The sequence below is a fragment of the Ruditapes philippinarum genome, unplaced genomic scaffold (assembly GCF_026571515.1).
Source record: "Ruditapes philippinarum isolate M1 unplaced genomic scaffold, ASM2657151v2 ctg4583_1_1_1_1, whole genome shotgun sequence".
NCBI lineage: Eukaryota > Metazoa > Mollusca > Bivalvia > Venerida > Veneridae > Ruditapes > Ruditapes philippinarum.
Window position 1 is genome coordinate 80266 of NW_026857247.1, and position 26420 is coordinate 106685.

Consider the following 26420-nt stretch of genomic DNA (forward strand, 5'->3'; position numbering starts at 1 on the left):
CCATTATGTTGGTTTTGTCATGACGCGGCTCATATCATATTCCTCCTTTGCCAATTCTTAGATCATTACAACATATTCTTGGATCATTACTCCCTTCACAGTGTGTTCGAATCCCTTCCGAGATTTTAAATTATTTTACGTCAGGGCACATAGGGTGTTCCTCTTTCTGTGATTTTGGTGGTTTTATCGAGATTCCCGCTCGTGTCTTTATAGTTCAACAAACTAAGATGTTTGCTAATTTGCGGCTTATTAGGCAGTAAGTAAAACAACACTGACGCTACATGTTTTTATTTAAACCAATATTTAAATTACATAACAAATACATAATAAACAAAATTAACAAGTTGCAAACTACATTTACCTCTACCAAATGATTCGCGGTCCATCATCGGCCTCGAGTGGTCCGTATTCTCAGTGCCTGTAAGTTCGGATGGACCACACTAAGCAGAGACAACCATCACAATCGACCTCGTAATGTTACTTTCATGCTCACAAAGGCAATATATTTGTTTAAAACCATGCGATTTACTGCACTATTTTCCATATTTCTTTTGGCAACTGATAGATAAATTGAAATAATCATTTTATTGAAAGCTTTTTATTTTATACAATTTCTGCTCGATTCTAAGATTCTAATTCGTCAAATTATTTGTTAATACTGAAATGCATATGAGTTTTTTTTTGTTTTCAAATAAATGTATGGTTTTAAACATAAATCAAGAATAAACAGAAAAACACGAAACATTATCATTAAAAAACAACAATAACACCGATGTTTTATTATTATTCAAGACAAATATATTCAAAACAGAAGCTAAAATACATGCCCGCGTTTTTGGAAAGTTTTAATTTTTTGTCAAAGTACCAGCTCGTTTAGGGAGTACATTCATTGCGTCACCTTGCACCAGTCAAAGATTAAAAGTCAACAAATGAGCCTATGACCATTTGACAACAACATACATTACATTGTTAGCTGATCATTATTGTTATTTTGACACTGATTTTGTACAATTTCAACGGAATGTTTCAATTCTGTAACAGTACGTGTGTATTTCACAAATTTAGAACTTCAAATGTCTCAATTTTAACTTGTCAGAACACGTTCTATTGTGATGCTTTTATGCCATTACATGTACTATTGCCAAGTCTCTTGTGTACTTCTCCGTTTGTTCATTCGGGATTTCAAAAGATTGAAAGACCCTTTGCGGAACGGATTGCCACTCCTTCTTTCAGAGCTTGTTCGTCGCCCAACTGTTCTCGCCATCCTTTCCGAGCCGAGCACAATCATCGGATTGATGGCGGAAGTGCTGACAGCAAGACATTGCGCAAACAGCCAAACCACATGTACCAGCTTACTGTCGTATATTAACGGATTGATGTCGCCAACTATGGTGATTGTGTGGATCGGAAGCCAGCATAAGGCGTATGCAAAGAATGCTAAGAGAAATACTTTTATTGTCTGAAAAAAGGAAAAATAAATAACATGTATTACAAGTACATGCACTAGGAATATGAGCTTTTAATTTCGAAATTTGATGAGATTTGTGTTGAAGAACGAAATGTTTATTTGTAACCATGCTCTATAAATACATATATAAATTATGATCCATGAATACATATTGTACTTGAACATATAAGCTAAAAAAGAAAACATATTTAAGCACATACCTTTCTTTTCACAATGCGCCGTCTCCTCATTAAATTTCCATACTCTTCCCCCGGTGGTTTAACATCAAGAATGAGAACAATATGTCCATAAGTTATGATTAGGACGAGAAGCGGAATACAGTAGGTGACGATAAAGAGCGAGCTGCTGTAAGCCTGTCTTAACCCATTCTGCGGCCAGTCCTCAATGCATATACCAGATGAGTTGTCTAGTTCATTGTATAACTTGATGTCAGTGAAAATAGCCACAGGAACCGAAAGAATCAACGAAAAGAACCATATAGCGGTGATGATTGCGATGACTACCAACAAGGACGCCTGTTTTCTCAGCGGCCAGCGGATTGCAATATATCTGTCAACGGAGGATGCCACAAGTGTACACGAACGCTGAATAACGCTGGCAGTCTGCATGAAGCTCACGCTGTAACACATGAACTTTCCGAATAGCCAGTGGTAGTTGATCAGGTTGTTGAAGACTGTGAACGGTTCACACCAGATCACAAGTAGCAGGTCACTCATTGCCAACGCCACTAGATAATAGTTAGCGTTCGTCTTGCCACGTTTGACGAGAAGGAAATATATCAGTATGATACCGTTTCCAATCAAGCTGATACCTACGATGACAAGATGAAGTCCTATCAAAATGTAAGTGATCCATTTCGGCAGGGCATATTCCTCAACGAGCACATGTGTCAAGTTTGTGTCTATCACAAGAGCTGTATCGTTGGAATAAGTCATCTTGGCAGAGGCAAGAACTTGAAATGAACCTACAGTTGCAGGTATCTAGCTTTATATAGCAAAGATTGGTCCATAAACTAGGATTGGACCGCTAATATATTGAGACAGGAAAAGTGTTAATATATTTTCACAAAAATAAGTTTATACAAAACAATACCAAAGGAAATCATTGTAAGTATGCGCATTTTTAATTTATCTTTATTCCGATCTTTTTTTATTAATTTCTTTTTTTCAGCATATTTTATACAAAATTTAGACTTTAAAATATCTTTTTGTAATATATTCCCACAAAAAAGCAATTAATATAGATTTTTATTGACACGCAGTTGAAGTACAGGAGAAGCAGAGGTGTACTGGTAAGAAAGCCAGGTAATCTTCGCATGTATCAGTGCTATACACTGGGCACGTAAAAGAACCAAGGGGTTCTTTTTAATAAGAGCAAGGGACAGGTGACCGGATTCCCTTGTATTTCATAGATTTCTCTCTGAAGTGACTAGTATAGAGTCATGTCTACCAAATCGGCCCAAGAATCTCAGCTTAGCATCCTTGAGGATGTCCAGGCCTGAAGACTACATTACATTACATTACAAGATCTATAAGGGAGGGCGGCGTTCAATGAATGCAACCAACATATGACCCAGTAACACAGGACCACCGGTGAAGAGCCCGGCAGGACCCCAAACAAAAACAGGACAGACCACAAGGCAAACCTCATCTGATTTGTCACTCGATGTTGTGACACACGGTTGTTCTTTGTATTTTCATACAATGTAAATCGCATTAGACTGATAGATTTCGTTTAATTTTGATTTATGTTTACTGTGTAACAATAAAAGACATTTCAGATGAACATTCGGCATGAACGGCATTTCCGTATTTTTAGATTATTTTTCTTAATCTTATTGTAGCGTTTTAGACATCTTTAATCCATGTTTATATGATCTTACATGTATATAAAAATATTGTTGTTTCTAACTCTGTTGAGAAAAGGTCGTCAGGTTTGCCCCTCGCCGTCCATCCTGCCTTTATTCACTATTTTCTCTTAACGGCAATCCCTGTTAAACAACATTGTAACAACTTGGTAATTTTCTAATGATCTTTCCTTAGCATATGTTAGTTGAATATACAACGTTACTCTTATTATGTTGATTACCTTGGCAACAAAAAGAAAAATCCATACCAATTATGAATCTACAACTGAACAATTGCAGCTATGAAATAAAATGGTCTAAAAAATTAAACTATAGGGATGACAGATTGCTGCAGTGATGACATATTGCTGCAGTGATGACATATTGCTGCAGTGATGACTGATTGCTGCAGTGGTGACAGATTGCTGCAGTGATGACAGATTGCTGCAGTGACGACATATTGCTGCAGTGATGACAGATTGCTGCAGTGATGACTGATTGCTTCAGTGACGACAAATTGCTGCAGTGATGACATTTTGTTGCAGTGATGACATTTTGTTGCAGTGATGACAGATTGCTGCAGTGATGACAGATTGCTGCAGTGATGACAGATTGCTGCAGTGATGACATATTGCTGCAGTGATGACAGATTGCTGCAGTGATGACAGATTGCTGCAGTGATGACAGATTGCTGCAGTGATGACAGATTGCTGCAGTGACGACAGATTTCTGCAGTGCTGACGTATGCTGCAGTGATGCCAGATTGCTGTAGTGATGACAGGTTGCTGCAGTGGTTATATATTGCTGCAGTGATGACATTTTGTTGCAGTGATGACAGATTGCTGCAGTGACGACAGATTGCTGCAGTGGTGACATATTGCTGCAGTGATGCCAGATTGCTGTAGTGATGACAGATTGCTGCAGTGGTGACAGATTGCTGCAGTGGTGACAGATTGCTGCAGTGGGGACATATTGCTGCAATGATGACAGATTGCTGAAGATGACGGAAATCTAACATTTAATGATTACTACAGGTACGTTATAAACTTAGTTGGTATATTTGTATTGCGCTAATGAGAACAATTTTCTTTTCCTTGCAGTAGGCTTACTGTTAATTAACTGTGGATATTGATAGTTCCCCCATCTTAAAAGATATTTTTCGCGGGCTAAAAATGACAAAATCGGAAAACCGCGAAAATATACACATAGACAATCATCACTTTGAGTCAATCATGCAAAATGTCAAAATATTATTTAAATTATGTAGAGAAGAGTCTGTGAAATAATAGTAGAGTGCAAATATGCAATTTTACAGCACGACAAATAGAATTGGTGTGATTATATACCAGCTTTGTATAAATGTCTTTGTATAAACTATATGCTTGCTTAAAGTGTTGAATTTTCATATTCAGTGCCTTATTTTTTTGTTGGAATATGTCTATGAATATGCCCCGTTCGTGCCTGAAATAATGCATAGAAGCGCACCTGAGGTTATGCTCCGCCCGTAAAATATGATAAACAAGATTAACAAGGAAAAGCGGCGTTCAATGAACGCAAAAGCTGGAATGTCGTCATGCAACCAGTACTGTGTTGGTGCCACGTTAAAGCAAACCGAAAAATATGAATATGCCTTTTTGAAATAACATATTTGTTTGTTATCATAAAAAAATTATGAAACTTTTTATCGTAATTATTAGAGGTGACATTGCATAAAAGCATTTTGTCTTCAACAAAGCTAGGGCACACCGATCTAGCTATAGGATAACTTATACATGTATAGGTCTTTTTCATATACAGCACTTTAATGGCGAGATGAACTACAAAATTTAATCTGCCTGTGAAAATCACAGTTTAACGTGGCACTTGCGTTTGTATGACCTTCTCCGGTGACTGTTAGATAATTCATGACTAAATCTCTCATAAAATCACGGAAATGATCTATATCTGTTTGTATATAAGTTGCCACAGTCAAGAATTGAGAACCACTCTCTACTTTGGATTGTGAACATAATGTCTTACCTTCGAGTTCTTGTTCTTGCAGCCGTGGCAGGTAAAATTTAATTAATTGAGGATCTTGTAAAGTTTAAATGACGATCTATATACCACAGAGGTTATTCATATTATCTATTATTTTTAGTGAAATATATTTTTCTATAAAAGAAAACAAACTTTTGAGAAAGAAAAATATCAATTATATTACATTACAATATTGCAATAATATTACATGTATTTGTTTCTGGCTAAAATTGAATGATTTGTTTTTGCTCTTTTTTTCCCTCGCTGTCAAGTTAAGTTGAATAAGTAGTATATTTCAAAAGATTGGCAATTATAATGATGATTAACCAATAATTGATAACGAAAGACTACGTATGATACCATATGAAAACTATGACAAATGATTGCCCCACTCATTTTAAGAAGAGCGTTAACGATACATTCGATACGATACTTTGGGGGTGGGGTGGGGGATTTAGATTAACCCTTGTCAGTTCGTCGGTCCATCCTTCCGTCCGAACGTCCTTTATATTTAGTGTCGCACGTAGCTCAAAAGTATTTGACCTTGAGTCTTGAAACTTTATAGAAATGTTGATCAGCATGTGTAGTTGCGCACCTGGGGTTTGCTTGTGGATTTATTAAGTATTTGTAAAGTTCTTGCCCTTGACTTAGTAAACGATTTTTTTAATTTTTTAACTTGTGACACATGGAGCCTAAAAATATTTGACGTGAAGTCATAGGATTGACAAAATAGTGTGGGGGTACCTGTGGCTATGGACACATTTCTAGTTTTGTTTTATAATAAACTGAACACAACAAGGGTAAACTAATAAATCATTTTTATTCTTACCTGTGTTAACTGACCATTTACGCTTAGATGGGCATAACGTCACTATAAAGATAATACATGCAATAATAATAATAATAATAATAATAATAATAATAATAATAATAATAATAATATAGAAATACGTACACTATATTGGTCTTTTTTTTATTACAGTTGCTGTTTTCGCTGCCGAAAGTAAGTAAACTTAATATGTTAATATAACGGTGACGCGTTGGTAAATATGTTTTATATAGTATTTGTTTTTATATATAAGGTAGAGAAAATATGAATAACTTGAAATGCACATATGATCGCTTGTTTTGATAATAAAAACAAACAATTCTATAGTAGGAGATTTTTTTTTAAAATATTATAAAATTCACGAGAAGCAAGAAGTATTTATTTCAGAGGCATAATATGCATATACATACATATAGTATAAATGCTAATATATTTTCGTTATGCAGAACGAGCTGGATGTACGACTAACACTGACTGCAGCGGAATAACCTGTCCACACGGCGAGAAAGGTTATTGTGAGCAAGTACATGGTACCGGAAATGGAGGTGGTGAATTGGCTTGCATCTGCAAGAAGCATCAAAAAAGAGCAGGTACGAATTTATACTTTGATCGAAATATTTACATTGGTCGAATTTTTACGGATTAATATTGTTGTAGTTTCATTCCCTATAACGAAATGACATTTACTGATTAATATTGTCGTAGTTTTAATACAAATAACGAAATAGGAAACAGTTTTGTGAATTCTACGAGATAAATCATTTTCATTTGGACGATAAAACAATTAAATTGTAGTATTTATTTTAAAACCTACATTTAACCTTATTTATATATTGTATTCTAATTTACTAATAACTTAACTTTTTGTTTATGTTTCAAATAAGATACACATCTTTAATGAAACCTTCGTCTTCATAATATGAGCCACATCATGACAAAACCAACATAATGCGTTTGCCACCAGCATGGATCCAGACCAGCCTGAGCATCCGCGCAGTCTGACCAGGATCCATGCTGTTCGCTTACAAACCCTATAACAGGTAGAGAAACTGATAGCAAACAGCATGGATCATGTCAGACTGTGCGGATGCGCATGCTGATCTGGATCCATGCTAGTCGCAAACACATTATGTTGGTTTTGTCATGATGCGGATCATATAACCAATTAAAGTCGTGTTCTGATTACGCAACATGTGTAATTATCACTGGAATTAAAATATTATATCATTTACGAAATAATCTTAACATTTTTCTATAATTTACTTTGCAGTGAGAGCTAACCCTGGTATGTACATTTTAGAGTATTAATATATTAATAAAATGGTTGTTTCTTGCCAGATTCTATCCATCTTTAAACAGCTTAAAAAGAGCTACCGTCGCTTACTAGTTCTTTTTGCAAAAGCTTTTATACGTCATGTTAGGGTCTGTGAAACTTTCTACAATGAATTTTTTTCAGAATGTTTTTTTTATATATTTGATTTCTATTACGATTAATTGTAGTAGAACGCCAAGAAGTAGTGGAAAGCAGCAAAATTTCGACTTATGACCCCCAAGTGGAAATCAGGAAAATTATAAATCCACCCTTGGAATTTGCATTGTCCTTCCACATCCCCTTATCGAAATTTTGCGACCCCCTTTCGTGGAAAATCTGGATCTGCTTCTTTTATCTGTAGAAAATGTTTGACCGTGGGCACATTGAGTAAACACGTCTACTTCCTGTTGTTGCAGTTATACAAGTTATATCTTTTGTAGTGTCACGTGTTTGTGATGTATGCCGTGCTTTGGATAACAATAACAAGTTTTAAGTTAACTTTTAATAACAAGTAGGATTGGTTGACATGTTATCAAGTACTTTCATTTTTTTAAATGAGTTTGAATAATATGAATGCTTTGTTTGTAAATAGGTTTGTTTGTTAGAGACATTTGGCTTGTTTGTTAACTCTTACGAAATGTTGGTAGCCTGGCCGGGCCTTAAACATCTGAGCATATCAGTTCAGATCAACAGTCGCAAAAAAAAGTGGCAGTTAAAAAGTTAAAAAGTCGTTACAAGACGTTGTGAATTAAAACCAGACTAAAGAAATGTTTTCATGTCATTATATCAAAACGGTTTAAATGTGGCTGAAACGTTGCATTAGTTTTTGTTTGTGTCCTTGTAGGATGCTGTTCTGCCGGTGATTGTGACGCCAACGCACTTGGATGTGATCCCCACCACCAGATTGCCACATGTCAAATCATTAGTCAACATGGTCACTGTCACGATAACGTGTGCAAATGCATCCAGAAACATAACGGCTGATTAATCAAGTAAGCAATTTATTCCATTGAAATTGCTTAAACGTATCGCAGAATATAGAAATTTCCTCAAGTCTTTACATTGGTCAATGGCTGCGTCAAATATCGAAAAAATCTCTTTATTGAAATTCTAACATCTAGATTAAATAAAACTTGTAAAACTTGGTTGCTTGTAAAACAATACTTTTTTCAACATGACCAGTTCTTTAGACAATTACCTCAGGGTTTTTTATAGCTACCTCTCCAGAAATAGTTTAATTTCAAACAAGCATACGATGGCGGCTCGGAATGATGTCGAATTTTCCATGCTAAAATACTGCGTCATACTACTGATATTTTGTGTGTTTCGGCTTCGGTATAGTATTTTCAATTGCAGGGATAATCCAAACATGACACCATAGTATTTTGATTAACCGTCTATCTTTTTTTATTTTCAGACTTGCAATAAAACAACAATACAGATCTTTTGTATTTATTAAATAAAAAAATCACAAATTAAACCTTGTTTATTGTTTTGTGGTCAATTTATTTATCTTTACATATTCAATTTAAAGCTTGTTTCAATAACAATTCTGGGAAGGGGTGGATATCTCGTGAGAAATGAAATAAAAAATTCAGATTCTGTTTCTGGAAGGTAATAGGAAATGCACGATATATCGCCCTTTGATATGAAATTATTGTTTTACAATGCATATATATTGCCCATTATGGACTATTGTTGTATTATATGGGGTAAAGGAAACACAAACTACATAAATAATGTTTGTAAATTACAAAAACGAATTGCTAAAATCATTTTACAGCAACCACAAAGATCTCCGTCAATAAATCTATTCGAAACTCTTAACTGGTTACCGTTCCTTGACAGATGTAAATACCACACGGCGGTGCTTGTTTTTAAAATTTTAAATAACATGGCACCGACTTATATGACAGAACTGATGACTTTATCCGACAACAAAATATATAACTTAAGATCTAGGTCACGAAAAGATATTGTATTATGGACAAGACCTAAAACAAACTATATTAAAGACACATTTTCTTATTATGGCATGAACATTTGGAACAATATACCTTTAAATATTCGTAATGTTAATAACCTTAAATGTTTTAAAGAAAAACACGAAGCATATCTTGATGTTCATATGAATGAGTGAGTGAGTGAGTGAATGAATGAATGAATGAATTAATTAATTAATAAATGAACGAACGAATGAACGAACGAACGAACGAACGAACGAAAAAATCTAAAAAATACATATTATATATTCATTTTTCTACCTATGCATGTCCTGTTGTTGTTGTTGTTGTTTTCTATTTCAGAAGGCCACATTGGAAATAAGATATATATGATTGTTATTGTATGTTCTTAATGTGTAACCTTCTTTAAATAAAGATTATTATTATTATTATTATTATTATTATTATCATTATTATTATAGGACCGGCTCATTATTTAAACTAAAAGTATTGGAAACGGTGATTCTGAAGGACCAGAAATATTAAACAACAGTAGATGAAGTTCGGCGAATAATATTTTGGAAGAAGAGATCCCGCGAGAGAGCAGATTTAAGAAAGCAAAAGAAAAATAAAATAAATAGTAAGATTGAAAATTGCAGACTTGGTTTAAAGATTATGTATGAAAAGTAAATACGCTGAACAGTTCACATGTCTCAATTCGTCCACCGTGGACAAATGTGTTCTTAATTCTCTTATCTGATAAATGTGGCTCAGCAGTCTGTTTATAATCAAAACAGTTATGGACATATCTCCCTCCAGTTTACAGACAGTAACTTTAAGGAAAAAGATATCAGCCAAGTTCTACAAATTTTACAAGTTGTTTTGTTTTAAACACTTTTAGCAATATAAACGCCAAAATATAATATTTACAGACAAGTGCAAAGTTACAACAAATCGTCCGTAAAAATAATTATATCAAAACAAAACATTGCATCTAAAGGCCTCAACAGACGGTAGGATTTAGTTGTACAGCACTTATTAGAGATAAGATGTACAATTTTCAAAGCAATACAACACTTGCATTCAGAGGGTAATTTTACACTGAAGGAATCATAATTATGAGGTTTCCCTAAAAAGGATCCCTCCCAATTGATCCTTTACATACCTTACTCACTAAATACCTTTTTCGCCATGTGTAATGATTGAAACACCTCTATTTAAAAATAAATTAATGTGAAGCCTGACCGAGACTCAAACCTGGGACCCTCGGAATACTGTACTGCGGCTCCACTTACTAAGCTATCCGGCCGCCTACAAACTACCTTCCCTACCCTAATTAGAGAACAGTGCAAAACCGTGACATTATTATTTTCGGAATAAATTTGGGATTCGAACATAACACACATTTGGGTCTCCTGAAGAGTTTTTCAACATCATTTTTACCCATCTTAATACTATGTTTACCTTTTAGCCCTAATTGTTCTGGAATTTCATTCATTACACCCATTATCAGGAGTTAATTTGGTAATCTGTTACTTGTTATTGTGGGAGGTCTGTAGAAATCTGTACGACAAGATTTTCTAATAGAACATGTCCTATCCCTTACATCTATACTTAAGGTTTCCGAATTCAAGAAATTGTAGCCATCACATATTAAGATTTGCTTGTACATCTTAGTTTTAATTGGTGTTGAACTTCAAAATCCTACCGTCTGTTGAGGCCTTAAGTTATCGTCAGTATTTTCCTCTTGCTCAAGATGCTTGTAGTTTACCGTATGGTCGTGCGTCTTTCATTTTTCTGTAGTCAAAGAAGTAATGAAAGAGAAACTTCCTTGCAACAGTTAGGGCATCTGTTTCTATAAGAGATGTATCTTTAAGGAATAGCTATCACATTTTCTTTATTCATTCAATGTAGATAGATATACACGAAATATCATGAGAAAACCCAGACAGAATCCAGATAATTTAAATGTTCTACTACTTTTCGCACTTTCACACACATAATTTGACATTGAGTCGGTAAGATAACAGATAATGACCTCAATGATGTCTACAAATTAAACAAAAGATCGTCACGATGTTCCATTTTATTTTAATCTCAGACGCTTCCTTCTGATAAGCAATTGCGCAGCGGACACGCTATTGTAACAAGGTCACTTGTGTGAATAACTTGGCAGATCTGAGTAAGAAATCAAAAGCATTTGAATCATATTAGGCTCTAATTTTGCTTACATTATTACTTGTATAAATGTGAAAACAAACAATGATTTCAATTTGTTTACTTCTATATTGTATTTAGTTTTGAAGTCAGAACATAAGCTGAAATATTTAATGCTCGTCAAGCATTTTCTTACGGTTTTTCAAATAGAATAATCTATATGTTTTAAGCTAACAGACATGAGTTTGTTTTATTGCAACATTTGATATACTTATTCCTGTACTTAAATGTCAGTCATGATCCTGCATTTTTATCCCAGATTTACAACGCAGTAAGAATGTCACAAGGCCAATTAACATTAGCATACTGGTTTTATTCTAATTGGTCAAATGATTCACAACCAAATGTATCAATATTTTGGTTAAATCATTCAAAACCAAAAATACCATCATACTGGCTTAAATTTTTCAAGCCAAAAACACCAGTATACTTTTTTATCATATTTTATTTATATAAATATTATTTATATATAAATATTATTTATATATAAATAAAATATTTATATCTTGCTACATTGAAACACCAAAACTATAAACATGTTGATGTTGACGTCGTGTAGCAGTAAGTGCCAAAATAAATAACAAAGACATACGCGTTATTTTGTTTGTTTCTTTGTTTCATAATGATGTTTATTTGTATATAAATATATAATAATTTGAATCATGCACCAAACAAATGTTTCTTGATGATTCGATAACATTTTCACTCTGCTGTATATTCAAAAAAAAAATAAGTGTTTCAGCCATCACAGATTCTTTGTAATTCTTTATAAATTATAACAATTCTTTTATCGAAGATGAATTTTATGTATTTTTATTTGTAACAGATTTTCTCAACAAAGACAAAGTTACATATCTCCATGGTACAGTCATGATTATACATTTCATAATTTTTGTAATTTGATTGAAACTCAAAATGAAGAAAAATAAGAAAAGAATATTCCTTTTTTTCATGAAATTATATAATTGTTGATAATTATAAATAGGGTTATATCAGACTTTCCTTTTTAAAAATCTGAAAAAAATGTGACAAGACTGTTTAAAGAAAGCTGTTTCTTATACAACAACTACAACAACAACAACATTTTATTTTGTAAATATAATTATGCCTCCAGCCCAAAATACACAATATAATCAAAACAGATATGCATATTTAGCTATGTCTACAATACACGTTGTCACAAATAACTTTTGTTTCATAACGATGTTTGTTTGTATTGCTTGGCTAAGCTTTAAAAATAAATGTTTTGAAGCATGCACTGGTTAGTCACCACGGTCATTCCTGACTCTATTATCATGCCTATTTATAGCGCGCATTCGCTTTCCTTACATTATCTGTTAACGTCAATATCAACATATTGGAGGGATGTCACAAAGGCATACTACTCGTAATTAAAAAATTATCGCATAAATCTTCTACAAACTGAACAATTCCATATCTATTTTGCAATTCAACGGAATATTAGCGTAGAGGTAGACTCAACGACCCGTATGTGTATAGACTTTGGTTTGAATCATTAAGAAATCATTATTTTTTTATTTTTGTTTGGTTTTCAATATATTTTAATTAAATTGATCTTCATATACACTAGGCAATTTTAGAACATTAAGTTTTACAAAGTTGAAGTAACAGTCATCATAGTCAATAATTAATCTGCTTAATTATTGAATAAATAGCAATGGAAGATAGTAGATATACTCATACAAATGTGCCAAATACATTTTGTATGTTCATATATGGTAAATAACATTTATTTTATTTTACCTAACCTTTTAATGGTCAACTTTCAGGTATAATAATAATAATAATAATAATAATAATAATAATAATAATAATAATAATAAAAAGATAGATATAAAAATGCCTTTTTATGGATTCGAACCAGGGTCTCTACACTCACGTAGACAACACTCTACCTTTACGCTGTGAAAAATTAAGATGATGAATAGTAAGCTTTTTCTAAAGGAATTACGATAACCCTATGTATTAGAATTAATGTAAACAGATAATGAAAGAAACAGCGAAGTTGAGCAAACGTTTTTCAGTAGGACAAAAGGTTCAATATTTTGTTTGCTTTTTCTCAATATTACAATTCCGTTGCTGCTATATTAAAACAACACAAATTCTCTTGGTTTAAACATATTTATTCCCAAACGTATATATAATGTACACACAAATAATCAACAAACAAAATGCTTTACATAATTGAAAAAAGGATGAGAACGAAAAACGAGTCTTATAGAAATCTACTCCTTTAAAAATTCTCTTACTTCAATTAAGACACTATATTTAAACGGCTAAAAAGCATACCATAGTATCTATCATAGACACATATTTTAACATCTAACACACCAAAGTTGAAGGTCATTTGATATTAGTATCTTTCTCTCCAAGGGGCATTACGTCCACTTCCTTTTGGTGTATTTTGTCGTTTAAATTAGAATCCCTCGTTTCTGGTAAGAACTGTTGTGAGACAAGACACAGTATCGCTATTCCACCACAAACGAAGAACAACAATCCTGGTACATACATGTTCTTCATAAAAATAGAAAAAGAGATTCATTCAGAAAAAAATACATTGGAGATAGATGAGAAAGATGTTATGTTGAAAATAAAGTTTGTTAGAAAAAAATGGAATGGAATATTATATTTATTGAACTTGTATAAACATGCCGTAATTTTGCTGACTATGTGAAGTCAACAAATCAACTGAGATATCTGTCCGTGTCCTAAATAATAAACAGAGGGGCACTTGGGAAGTTTTAAACTATTAACGCTAGAAAATTCTAATCGTTGAAAATATTTATAAAATATCTAGATAAAAGAAACTCTTTGCATCAATGAAATACATATTTGATGCTTATGGAAAGAATTAAAAGTGTTAATATATTTTTGTAAATAACAAATTTGTACTTATTTATACAAACTTAAGACTTTTTTAGATATAGCAAAACAAAACAATGTTTTCAATAAGCGATATTTTTTTTTGGTGAATATAATGAAAAAGAGCTTGGGATTTGACATGATTTACGTCAAAAACGATGGGTTGACGTGATCAACAAAATGTAACCTAAAATGCCAATATCCTATTGTTGTAACAATATTATCAGTAACATTAAGTAAAAGAGGAAATGACGAAGTAAGAGAGGAAATAACGTTTGTTTTACGTTCTTACCAAGTAAACAAACTGTGGTCCTAGAATTGCACCAAAGCGGGCAATGACACTTAAAGATCCGAAACCTATATTTCTGAAAAAAGTGCATTTATTGACAGATCACAAAACAGTAAAATATGCTTCATTATGTAATTAATATTTTCAGTATCCCGTAAGGCAATAGATGATTTTATATAAGACATGTTTTAAAATAAAACGTCAGTCATCGGTAACAACAGCAAAAAGTTATATTTTGAACGATTTCTGTATGAATGTTGATAAAAAAGATTTCGCGATAGGAAAAGAAACAAGAAAAAAATCTTGAAACAAAGTGATCCTCGGAAGCATTAATCACAACAAAATTACAAGAGAATTGCAGACTCAGTTTGATTGAGTCTGTACATGAGGAATAATGGATACGTGCAACATCCCTCACGCACCCTAGCACCTGCTTGAGCGATACTCATTTCTCAACACTTAATAATTTTTTAAACCTTTTTTGTTAAATTCTTTTTAAAAATTACTGACGTAGTTTGATTGGGTCATGTTTAATATTCAGGAATTTATCAAGGAAGTATCTGTTTCATTACTTGCTAGGATGGACTGGAAAACCATCATACCTTATAACAGTAGGGTAAACTTCTATTGTCATTGTCTGTACTGGTCCCCAAGCCATGTTGATGGTCATACTTGCTATGATAGCAAATACATTTGTAAGCAGGTCACGATGTGGAGTATCTGATAATGGAAATACGTAAAAATTGTCTTATCTATCATATTTTATGTCTATCTGACACAAAAATTGTATGATATTTGTTTTACTATCAAACAAGGCTTAAGTTAAATAAGGAAAAATCGATAAGAAGGCACAACACCTGTCGTATCGAACGTAAAATTTGGCAATAGCAATTAAGCATAAAAGGTAAAAAAGGGAAGACTTGTGTTAACATAGTGTTGTAACGTAAAAAAAGACAACAAACAAAATAAACAAACAAACAACAAAACATTAATATCATTAAACCCCCCCCCCCCAGATTGAAATACATATTTGAATTATATTTACCAACAGCTTGAGCTATCCCGGCCACAAGCCCACCAACTGCGACACCCAAAAAGCAAATCATAGCTGCAATCCTTCGCCCAAATCTAAAATGTCAAATATATCCACAATACAATACTTTTCATACAGGATATTTTGAAAAACGACGTTTGAATTGGAATGGTGACAAAATTGAATAATGTTTTATGTTTTTTTACTAGTGTTAATTTCGGGCTAAGAGTATCTACACGAAAGTAGACCGATTAAGTAAATGGAGAAAATGAGAAAAAAGCAATCTGATTCCTCTTCATATTAATAAAATGTGGTAAAATTGGATGCAATATGTTATGGTTTGAAATGAAGTATTCATTTGTCAAATTACATCTGACGAAGCTTTAATGAATGTTATGCTATAATGCCTTTCAATTGATGTGTATATAAATATTTTGGAAAACAATAAATACAGTAGAATCTATACGAGTTATTTATTTATATCACAGTATGTATCCTTATCATCAAGACATGATGGCAATGTTAAGCTCTGGTGATAATAATAGACTTTAAATCTTTACAAATAGCGTAAATATTGTCTACTTGTATCTTTTACAAAAATTGAAACTGACATGATCAAAAGAAAAAAAGTAGGAATACTTACGCTTTTTCACTATTTATAAGACTTCGAGACTGTTATAATAACCAGAGCCTGGCCCTGATGATCTGGATACATACCGCTTTGATGATTTGAAATAAAGCCATCTATGTGTCGCATATTAACGACAATAGATCTTACCTATTCGTCAAATAGACCGTGATAATTTTTGCAGGTATGCTGACGACACTGAACAAGAACAAATTTAGGTAGATATTTCCTGCTAATGCTTGGATACCGAAACTTATACCATAGAATACCAGGCCTAGAGCAAACCTACATAGAGAAAGAATATTTTTTTGCAAAACAATGTCATTTGAAAGTCATTATGTAACAAATCTGATCAGAAAAGGACATGTGTCTTGTGGAGGTTGGGATTTTTATAAATCAAAAAATATAATAAATTTCAATAATTTTATTTACATGTAAAATGTGGCTAATTTGGCCCGTATGAAAATAAATGTCAGTCAATGGGTGCCAAGACATTGCAGAAACAAACAATTCATGTATCACTATCAAGGATATAAAAAATGAATAAACAGCAATATTACAGGCATATATTCAGACGGAACCATAAACATAAGCATATTTCTATAATGTATGTAGGTATATCATAAATTCATTATAAAGTCAAGCATGTACATCTTAAGGTTGTAATTTCAACAAAAAAGGTATATAACTACAAAATTTGTTAAATTTCAGATATTTGATTCCACCGACATGATTTCTTTTCGACGTTAATGAAAAAATCGAGGCTTGCGTTGAAGCGTTACTATATTGTACATGCCAATAAATGAACAATGTAAGTAAGATAATAATTGCAATCGAATGCGCTTTTTGAATTAGGTATGTAAAAATATTGATGCAATAATTTTCGGCCGTAAAGAGTTATATGTGACATTGACTCATTGTAGCGTTAAGCATAATTCTAAAACGGTAGATGCATTGACAAGATGACCACTTTTAAGTCGCATTATACGAGCCACCTATTATTTAGTTAATTTGTCTACAATGAGCACCTTTTCAAGATTTTTTTTGAATATTGATGAAACGTATTATTTGGATATTCTTATGAGTTCTAAAGGTTTTTAATATGAACGTTATATATTATGATTAATAATTATTTTTTGTTCTCTAGAACACTTTGTTATTTGCCATGTATTGATTTGTCATATTTGATTATGTATGTAGCACCAACAGCATCCATAAATAATTCTTACGAAGTTTGTTTTCATGTATGATATTAAATATTATCAACATAAATATTTATGGTATCACAGACCTTCCTTCTGTTATAGACTAATTTACTCTAAATTAATCTCTGCGAGTACCAATTGTGAGAGCTTCATGTATATTTCATGACGGTATGATTATATTTCAAATACATTAAAATGTAAAGATGAATAGAATATAGATATAAAACTAATAAAAAGTGTTGAAATGTAAATATTGAATTGGAGTGATGTTAAGAGTTGAAATACACCACTAACCAGTTGATAGACAGCAATACAGTCGCCTTTGATAATTCTTTCGACTTAAACAGATGGATAAAAGTATAATTATTTTCCTTCTTTGTTGAGTTTTTGTTCATATCAAGATTGGAAATGTCCGGGAGGGGGTGCTTGTTGATCATCGCAACACGTGCTATAACCTTAGATGCATCTTCAATGCGATCCCTAGCTATATACCATCGAAAACTTTCAGGTAAAATGCTGGAAATGAAAGTGTCTTAATGAGTGCAAATGTAAATATAAACAGATTGTAACTGTAAACAAATTATTTAATATTTAACTTGATAATGCGGGTATATATTTAGACGACTACACATACTTAGAAATATTACAAGACTCGCGTGGTGGCTCGTCCAATGTGATTTATCCAGCTCAGTCTAATATTATTTAAATGGCTTTGTACAAGTCTAGATATATTCCCATTTTGTATTTGTTTAATGTTACAATAACCTCTTTATTCTGTATCCACATTATATAAAAGAATTGCGTCTTAATATTGTCAGGTGCTCTTTAAAGAAATCATTCGGATACTTTAAATAGTCGAGAACAACTTTTACCATTGACGTTATGGAAAATGCCAAACGCAATTACCTGCCCAATATAGAAAATTATATTGATTGCTACAGCGTCCAGTATGGAAGTATAATAGATGTTCACCTCGTGCAATTTAGATTCAAGTGTTTGAATATGTAAGATATTTGACTGAACAGTAGGCATTAGGTAATATCTTGATCTGAATAACGTCGTAAAAGCATATGATGTTTTAGTTGAACATGTTTTAGTTGAAAATATGGCAAACAAAAAGTCCTTTTTGAGGGAAAATTGTTTTTTTTTTTTAAAAATCTTTTAAGACTAGTGTTACTTTGTTTGCTATTTCATCTTAGACTTATCATATTTGAATTAAGATTAGTTAAAAAAACTAAGTTACATTAACAAGATTTACAAATTATCACTCAAAATATTTTAACGGCCATTTTGCAACAAAGTCATCACTTTAGCTTCGTCCCTCTGTACACGCTTTGAATACTGTGTCGTATAGGCCTAATAGTCCAGTCAGTCTGTAAATCGACCTCAAACAAATTGCAACAGAAAATATTTTACCTGGTATAGAAAGTATATGGAATAACATGAATCATATCAAAAGTCTAGCAAAATCTAAGTTGCGCAACATAGAAAAAAACGGGTTTTTATAGCGTTATTTTTTGTGATTTTTTTCTGACGACAACGGTCTTCCATAGGCGAACAAAGCGTCTCCGATACTCAGAATAGCGACTGCATAATGGCGACAACAACAACAAAATTAGTGTAAACAAAAAAATGTCAGTAAAGTACACTGTAAAGTGGGTTGGTATATTTTCCTTAAAATATTACAGATCATAATAGGAATTATTAATGTGGTGTCGTAAGTTTATTATGAGTATTTGTTGAAAATTATTACTTGTTTACCAGTTCAACAGGTCAACAGGTGTTTCAAGCGATCTGTATTATACTTTTCATGTAAAACAGTTTAATTTATATAAATTACAACTCTGATTAACTCCTGTCTTAGTAAACATTTAAAAACGGCCTAAAAATGTGTTTTAAAAACAAGTTAATTTCGACAGTATTTTTAAACTATGGAACGCCATTATCACTTTAATTATGACGAATTACGTTAAATAAATTCTGAATACTTTAAGCATGTTTTATTGTTAAATGTGTATTCAAGGTTGTTTTTTTTGTATTTTTTAATAGTTTTTTAAAATTGCTTTACATATATAATGTATGTAATATTTTTACATATGTAACACAAATATCAAACATTATCTCTTACTAGTTTAAGTGAATATTAAACATGGAGGAAATAGAGCGTCGTATGCATAATTCAGTATAATATCTGAAATTATTTTCAGTTTTTAATAGACATAGAAGAAATTTATACATGAAAAGGTGACATGAAAAATATACTTCTGTCAGATATTTTTTCTTGCATATTTTACGATATAACATTATATTTTGAATTCTTTTTCTTAATTTTCAATGGGAATTTATGTCATTACAACCGAAATTATTTTCGTACAACAGCGTATGAAATTACAACTTCATTCATAACGGTAAAATTACGTCATCCTAAAACCCCAGTCACACTAGAGCTTAAGATTACTTGCGACCACCGGCGACTTGTAAAACTGACGATCATCAGCGATTGTCTGCGACCAAAACCATTTTTGCACGTATAAATTTACTTCTGCGACTATCGTAAGACCAGTCATCATTGACAATCGCACGACAGGTCATAAGCAAACGTACGATGGTCTCAACATTGTGTGGGATTACTTACGACTACCCGTGACCTGTCATGCGATCACCTACAACTAGTCGTACGACCATCACACGATTACTAAAGACTACTCAAGATTATCAGTGGCTAGTGGCAATTTGTAAAGAATGTCGTAAGATTATGAACGACCATCGTGCGACAGCCTAAGACCTTATAAGATCATTAGCGACCTGTTTGATCGCAAGGAGGTATTTGTGCAAGCTCAAAAACCTCTCTATGACTGAAATTGGTCGTTGGACCTAAAAAAGATAGCCTGCGACTGTCAAAGATCACCGATGACCGTCGTAAGAGGTTTTAAAGATTGTCCGCGACCAGAGGTCATGGATGATCGTGAACTGGTCTTCACTGGATGTAAGCTCTAATGTGACTGGGGCTTAAGCGTGACATTGTAGAGCACGCGACTCATCTGGCACCCCCTATGCCAGATGAAATTTCCGGCATGGGTAATACTTACGGAAACGCCAGTCTGATATGCAAGAAAAGTGTGTCATATCAGGAACTTTGATCAAATAAATACACCTAAAACATTTTAAGGAAAGCCTTTTAGGAAAAACACATCTTATAATAACACGTACTGTTCTTGGATAACTGAAACAATACGTAATCAGCTACCAATAACAAGAATACAAGAATGCAAGGGATGATCCAGAAATACCCGTAATTTAAACAATAAATTCAAAGTTCATATAACAAACACTTTATTTCTGCGTAATATATCCTCTTTACAAGGAAACAAGAATATGATAATTAAACACAGTATGCCTACCATATAAGCAAACATAGGTTGATGTTCTATTGTTCTATTGTTCTTTATACATAGGGAATCCTCCCGATGCCATTCGCTGTAAGTGTACTAACAACCTAAACCCATGACTATTGAACTGCTAATTGCTTTGATTGCTGTTATTCATACTCATGATCATCTTAAAGTTGAAGGCATAAAATATATGATTAATTTTATTTAATTAGATAAAAAGTGCATGTAAAAGAAAACAAATAAAGTATAAAAAAACAGCACATAATCGTCAATTAGAATTTATTTTTTTAAATCGCATTGAAATTATGCGCAAGGCCGCATATGACAGCATATTTGTATTTTTCAATCGCCACAGCGACGGAGAACGTTAACTTCACGCGTATTCTTCTATGCCGCAAACGATATGTATTTCTCTTTAAAATTACTCCAACAGTCTGGTAAATAAACTTCTTTTCCCTCAAAAAGTTTTGTATGCATGACTAACAAAATACTTGTGTCGAATTTCTTATATCATATTAGATGTTTCTATGGTAGGCTGTCTAAACAGTTGACAAATGTTTATGAAAGTGCCGTTTTCCGACGCCTTAATGAAGACGTTTTTGCATAAATAAACGTTGCAATTACAAATTATTACACAATTATTATAATACAATGTTCAAACGACGTGAAATTTTAGCAGGCTTTACATTAACCTTCGGCAAATATTGGACATGATCCCTTTTTGTGTCGGGCACTTTGGTGTATTATAAATTTCAACGAACGTCGTGTTCTTTAAATTGCGCTGCTGTGGCGTATCCAGGATTTTTTTAAGGCGGCCTGAGACGGTACTGGATGTTTATAATCAATTATATTTGGCAATTCAATAGAAGAAACATCTATCTTTGCGCATTTATAAAATTTATGAAGAAAACATAAAAAGTTATCAGAATTATAAACAAATTTTGGGTAATTCTGGATCAACCTCCATATAATGTAAAAAACAGATTTTATAAATCTTACAATATCAGTTATTGTTTTTTTTTTCAAGATGAACTCCTGTCGGATTTGTTAACGGCTGTTTGATGATCATACAAAGACAGTTAAAGGCAACGAAAAGGAATGCAAGGGAATAAATGCTGCCAGTGAGAAATAAAAGTTGAATCGGAATAATATATTCACATTGAGTGTAGAAAGATGTACTGTAACCAACATTACACTAAAAGAGACACTGAGACAGAAAAAGAAAACACTGATGCCACCATTGAGATCAATGAGTGATAAGTTTTCATACAAAAAAGATTGTTTATATTGTAGTCAATCTTTAATAAGTAAGGGTAAACAAGGAAGTGTGATGTTTCGCCAGTAAGGACACTAGAACCTACTGTTTTGAATATATGTATACAGAGGAATGACTGTTTGTCTGATACAGTGAGAGCAAGGATAGAACAGGTTCACAACTTGCTTGTAGCCGATGCTCTTTACCATCAAACATGTTTATGCTCCTCTAATTTCAGAACTGGAAAAGATATACCAGAAGAATTTCAGGTGCTACCATCTAGTGATAAAAAGTGAAAGATTGGTCGACCAGAAATTACAGAAGCGAGTGACGCTTTGTAAAAGTCATGACATTCTTGTGCTTATGCTTAGCGAAGCTTTTTTACAAATTAAAATTTGCAAATATTTTTTTTTTACATTTTATGCTCAAATGTATCAAATATTTGAAATTGACCTTCCAAAAGGTCAATGTCATCTCTTTTGACTCAATGTCATGATGTTATGTAATGACTCAGAAAAAATACAAAGATGTGCTTGAAAGTATTCAAGTTAATATAAAACTCAATATTATTATCATAGATAATATAGATTTCCTTAATGTTTCTCTATTTTGTATAAAATTACCCCACCCACTAGCTGTACAATGTTAATATAAATATTCAATATATGCATTAAATATTGATTGAATGTAAATTAAATTCATAAAACGTTGAAACTTGACAGTTTTCACATGTACGTAAACCATTATGTATTTTCTGTTTAATATCATATAACATAGAGCTGATCTACAGCAATGTAAACATATAATATTACCCCACCCACTTAAGTTAATTAATAAATTTTAGAAAGGTAAAAGTAGTTTCTTTAAACAAAAACAACTTTTTGATTACTTTATGTTACTATAGGGATAGATTAAGCTATATTTTTATGCATATTATATATAAAACAATTGGAAATTTGTATGTGTGTATTACATTGAGTTCAAATTAAAAAAATAAATACAATGATACCCATATATTTGATCTCAATTTTTAAAAACATTCTCCAATTTAGATTTTTCCAGACTTTTGATATGTTATACAATATAGGTCTGGGGTTTCAAAACACTCAAAATATTTTCTGTTGCAATTTGTTTGAGGTTTGGGTCTATTTTGAGCTAGAATGACTGGACTATAAACCGTGAAGAACGGACGTTTCCGAATTGACAATAATTTTTCAGTACAGACTGTTAACTATGCATGGGCATTGATAACATTTATTGTTACATTTTGTTTTCTTATGGTAAATTTCTCCATTCAAATGATATATCTTCACAAACATAACTTAAAGTTAAACCACAAACATGACTATTGCTTGAATTACTCGTTGATCTTATATTCTCCCATATAATTTATCAGCAACTTATGTAATTTATATCAATGCGCTAACACTTACTTATAATTTAATAAGGTCAATTAAAAATATATGTTTGACTTACAACCAAGTCAGAAGGCAAGGCAAAGCAAGGAGGCAGCAGAGTAGTTGAATATAACGCCAATCCTGAATCAGCCATGCGCACAATGCAAACAAACATGACAAAATAGGCCAGCTTGGAAAACCTGTAACCCATGCACGCCATCTAGCAAGAGAGAACTCTGATACTATGCAATATTGTATAGCTAAAAACATCCCGGAGCCTATCCCGATGAAAAGTCTAGATACCGCAAACATTATCCAATTAACAGAGAAAAAACCTATCAAATTAAAGATCAATAAACATAAGAGGCCAGCGAAGTAAGGCGGTTTCCTTCCAAAAAGATCCGAAAGTTGCCCGGCCGCAAGAGCACCGGCAAGCATGCCAAATGTCTGCATTGACATGACCGTGCTCGGTATATAGTCTAGCCCACATAAAAGCTCGAACTGAAATTAAATATTTAAACGTTAAAATTCAGTAGAATTTCACAGAAAAAATATTTATATTAAAAACCTAGTCTTATTTGTAGATCATTAATTTTCGTTTACAGATCTGTATGCATTAATGCTCTTACATTAAAGTGATAACACATACATTAGGTAATGCCATTGTTTGGTTGGAATAATATCTTTAAGTGCTAGGACAGACTACATTTGTGTTATTAAGATATCTTCTGATACCGATGGACTAAACTATAGACAGTAAGATGACGTACAACGTCTTGACGAACTTTCGAGATTTACTTCGTCATAACCAGTATATTCTCTTCAAATGAAATAAGCTAACATTACCTCGGTAACCACAGTTCTAGCACTTCCTTCGAATACAAAACGGCTGCATTTAGTACCATTTACATGACATTTCTTTTCATGGCAAAACAATGAGTTGTTTTTGCTGTCTACACATGACGTCATATTAGGAGATGTGACGTCACTAACACACCACCATTGTGGAGTCGCCGAAATTAATATCATACTCATTATACTAAAGCAAATGAGACCTTTAGTTGCATGAACTGTTATGCCGATTCTTATCTGGAGACGACCACATCCCCCAAGATCTTCTATAATTTTGTCTGGGCTTGAAACTGCTGATGTCTCCATCTTTTCTAAAGTCTAGTATATAGGCTATAGAAATAATATTATATACATGTATCGACTTCTTTTTGAAACGCCTTTAGTTTCGCGGATGTACATGTATTTACTTTCTTAAACATGCACAGTCTGGAAAAGACAAAATGCTGAAAAATGTCGATTTTTTCTTGATTTATCTTAATTCAGGCAATAAATATTTAATTTCAGTAAAAATGAAACATGGCAAAGCCAAAACCACGAGCGATATTGTTTAAAAAGTTATTCTGAATGGTTCTTTATTGCACATTTTGTTCTTACTGAAATTGGTGAAAAACGTTCAAAATTTTGAAACTTACCTTCATTAAATTACTTTTCGATATTTAAATCATCTGATATATTCATTGCATTCGTGAGAAGTTGAAGCAACCAGTATACTGTAGGTAGTATTATGCAAGAAAGTGGCCATACAGGTTTTTATTTTTATTCAAATCCAATACATAACATTAACCCATTTAATAAGGGCACATGTAAAAACATATCATTAAACACATATCATACTGAATTTACATTATATATTTTCATGGCGGTCTTCTCAGTCAGAAGTGATCTGTTCTTTATAGTGCTTGTGTGACTTAAACTATGTAAAACGGGTTTTTATAATATGTAAAACGAAACGAAAACAAGTCATGTCTTGACCGACATAAGATTGAGCATCCGGACAAAATGACGATAGTTGGTTAGTTTGGTTACTTTAGTTGTCAAGTTTTGATATCCAGCTGTAGAATATTACCCCGAACTTGACTTTAGTGTTGTTATATTTTACGGGTCCTTTGGGATCATTTATTCAAAAAGTTTATTGTGTTGATAATTGAATACTTATAAAGCGGGTACTATTGTGTTTAGCAGAGTCAGTTATTCCGTGTCTACAATATTCACTTCTGAATTTTGATTTCATTGCTCTCTTCTATTTTCCAGATTTGTTTTCTAATACCACATTTTGCTTCACTTTATGTTTAGTCGAGAGCAAGCAAAACAGCAGCTCATTAGTACTTTTTTTGCCAATCAACTTCTTGTATTCGTTCCAAAGTGTTATTGTAACAAGAAGAATAAGAAGTCGATTAGGTTAGGTTGGGGTAAACAGAGCAGATAATAATAGAATTCCAGTCATGATAATATTTTGACATGAACAATTCTTTGGCATGAAACATATTTTGAACATAATGGCTTTGTGAAAATGGTATATTTTAGTTTTAAAAATTTTCTTCCAAGAAGACTTATCTTTTCAAAAGTTCAATTTTTACCGTGTACAGTGCCCGTTTGAGATATGACACGTGCTGTGCTTTGATGGACGTCTTTTGATAACTTTAATATAAGGTTTGGTTGACACGGTTAAGCTAACTATCATTGTTTTGTAGGGGACTGTATACCTGTGTTTATTGTTACATTTGGGTTTTTATGTTGTCTTACGAAAGATGGTGATTCTACATAACTATCCAATAGGGGCTAAGTCATCTGAAATCATACTTTACAGATAACGATCAGCCGTCGCTATACAGCATCAATACAGCATCAAGTAAAA

The 26420-nt window shown here is 32.7% G+C and overlaps 3 protein-coding genes across 4 annotated transcripts; 1 reads left to right on the forward strand and 2 right to left on the reverse strand.

Annotated features, from left to right (window-relative positions):
- Positions 1-1135: 1135 nt before the first annotated feature.
- LOC132749176 (RYamide receptor-like) lies at positions 1136-2403 on the reverse strand. Its single transcript, XM_060738885.1, has 2 exons — positions 1669-2403; positions 1136-1459 (listed from the first exon to the last, which is right to left on the reverse strand). Exons 1-2 carry the CDS (start codon positions 2401-2403, stop codon positions 1136-1138), a joined length of 1059 nt encoding a protein of 352 aa, XP_060594868.1.
- Positions 2404-5237: 2834 nt separating this feature from the next.
- On the forward strand, positions 5238-8951 carry LOC132749172 (uncharacterized). The gene is made up of 6 exons (XM_060738877.1): positions 5238-5364; positions 6313-6333; positions 6606-6749; positions 7430-7444; positions 8316-8463; positions 8889-8951. The coding sequence occupies exons 1-5, from the start codon at positions 5325-5327 to the stop codon at positions 8453-8455; spliced, it is 360 nt and encodes a 119-aa protein (XP_060594860.1). The 5' UTR covers positions 5238-5324; the 3' UTR covers positions 8456-8463; positions 8889-8951.
- Positions 8952-13960: 5009 nt separating this feature from the next.
- LOC132749175 (organic cation/carnitine transporter 2-like) lies at positions 13961-25338 on the reverse strand. 2 transcript variants are annotated; one of them, XM_060738883.1, is made up of 9 exons: positions 25198-25338; positions 24560-24991; positions 23793-24214; positions 17964-18185; positions 16615-16749; positions 15849-15931; positions 15406-15523; positions 14807-14879; positions 13961-14166 (listed from the first exon to the last, which is right to left on the reverse strand). In XM_060738883.1, the coding sequence occupies exons 2-9, from the start codon at positions 24869-24871 to the stop codon at positions 13996-13998; spliced, it is 1536 nt and encodes a 511-aa protein (XP_060594866.1). In that variant the 5' UTR covers positions 24872-24991; positions 25198-25338; the 3' UTR covers positions 13961-13995. The 2 variants fall into 2 exon arrangements, with proteins under 2 accessions (XP_060594866.1, XP_060594867.1); XM_060738884.1 differs by lacking the exons at positions 23793-24214; positions 25198-25338 and having other exon boundaries at positions 24560-24768.
- Positions 25339-26420: the final 1082 nt, after the last annotated feature.

Excerpts from the sequence above, each read along its gene's own strand:
- LOC132749176 (XM_060738885.1), bottom strand. The coding sequence starts at position 2,403 with ATGACTTATTCCAACGATACAGCTCTTGTGATAGACACAAACTTGACA. Across the intron at positions 1,460-1,668 it reads GGCGCATTGTGAAAAGAAAG|ACAATAAAAGTATTTCTCTT; the intron begins GTATGTGCTTAA and ends TCCTTTTTTCAG.
- LOC132749172 (XM_060738877.1), top strand. The coding sequence starts at position 5,325 with ATGTCTTACCTTCGAGTTCTTGTTCTTGCAGCCGTGGCAG. Across the intron at positions 5,365-6,312 it reads TGTTCTTGCAGCCGTGGCAG|TTGCTGTTTTCGCTGCCGAA; the intron begins GTAAAATTTAAT and ends TTTTTATTACAG. Across the intron at positions 6,334-6,605 it reads TGCTGTTTTCGCTGCCGAAA|AACGAGCTGGATGTACGACT; the intron begins GTAAGTAAACTT and ends TTCGTTATGCAG.
- LOC132749175 (XM_060738883.1), bottom strand. The coding sequence starts at position 24,871 with ATGGAGACATCAGCAGTTTCAAGCCCAGACAAAATTATAGAAGATCTT. Across the intron at positions 16,750-17,963 it reads GTATTGCTGTCTATCAACTG|GTTTGCTCTAGGCCTGGTAT; the intron begins GTTAGTGGTGTA and ends TTCTCTATGTAG. Across the intron at positions 15,932-16,614 it reads ACGGTCTATTTGACGAATAG|ATTTGGGCGAAGGATTGCAG; the intron begins GTAAGATCTATT and ends TTGACATTTTAG.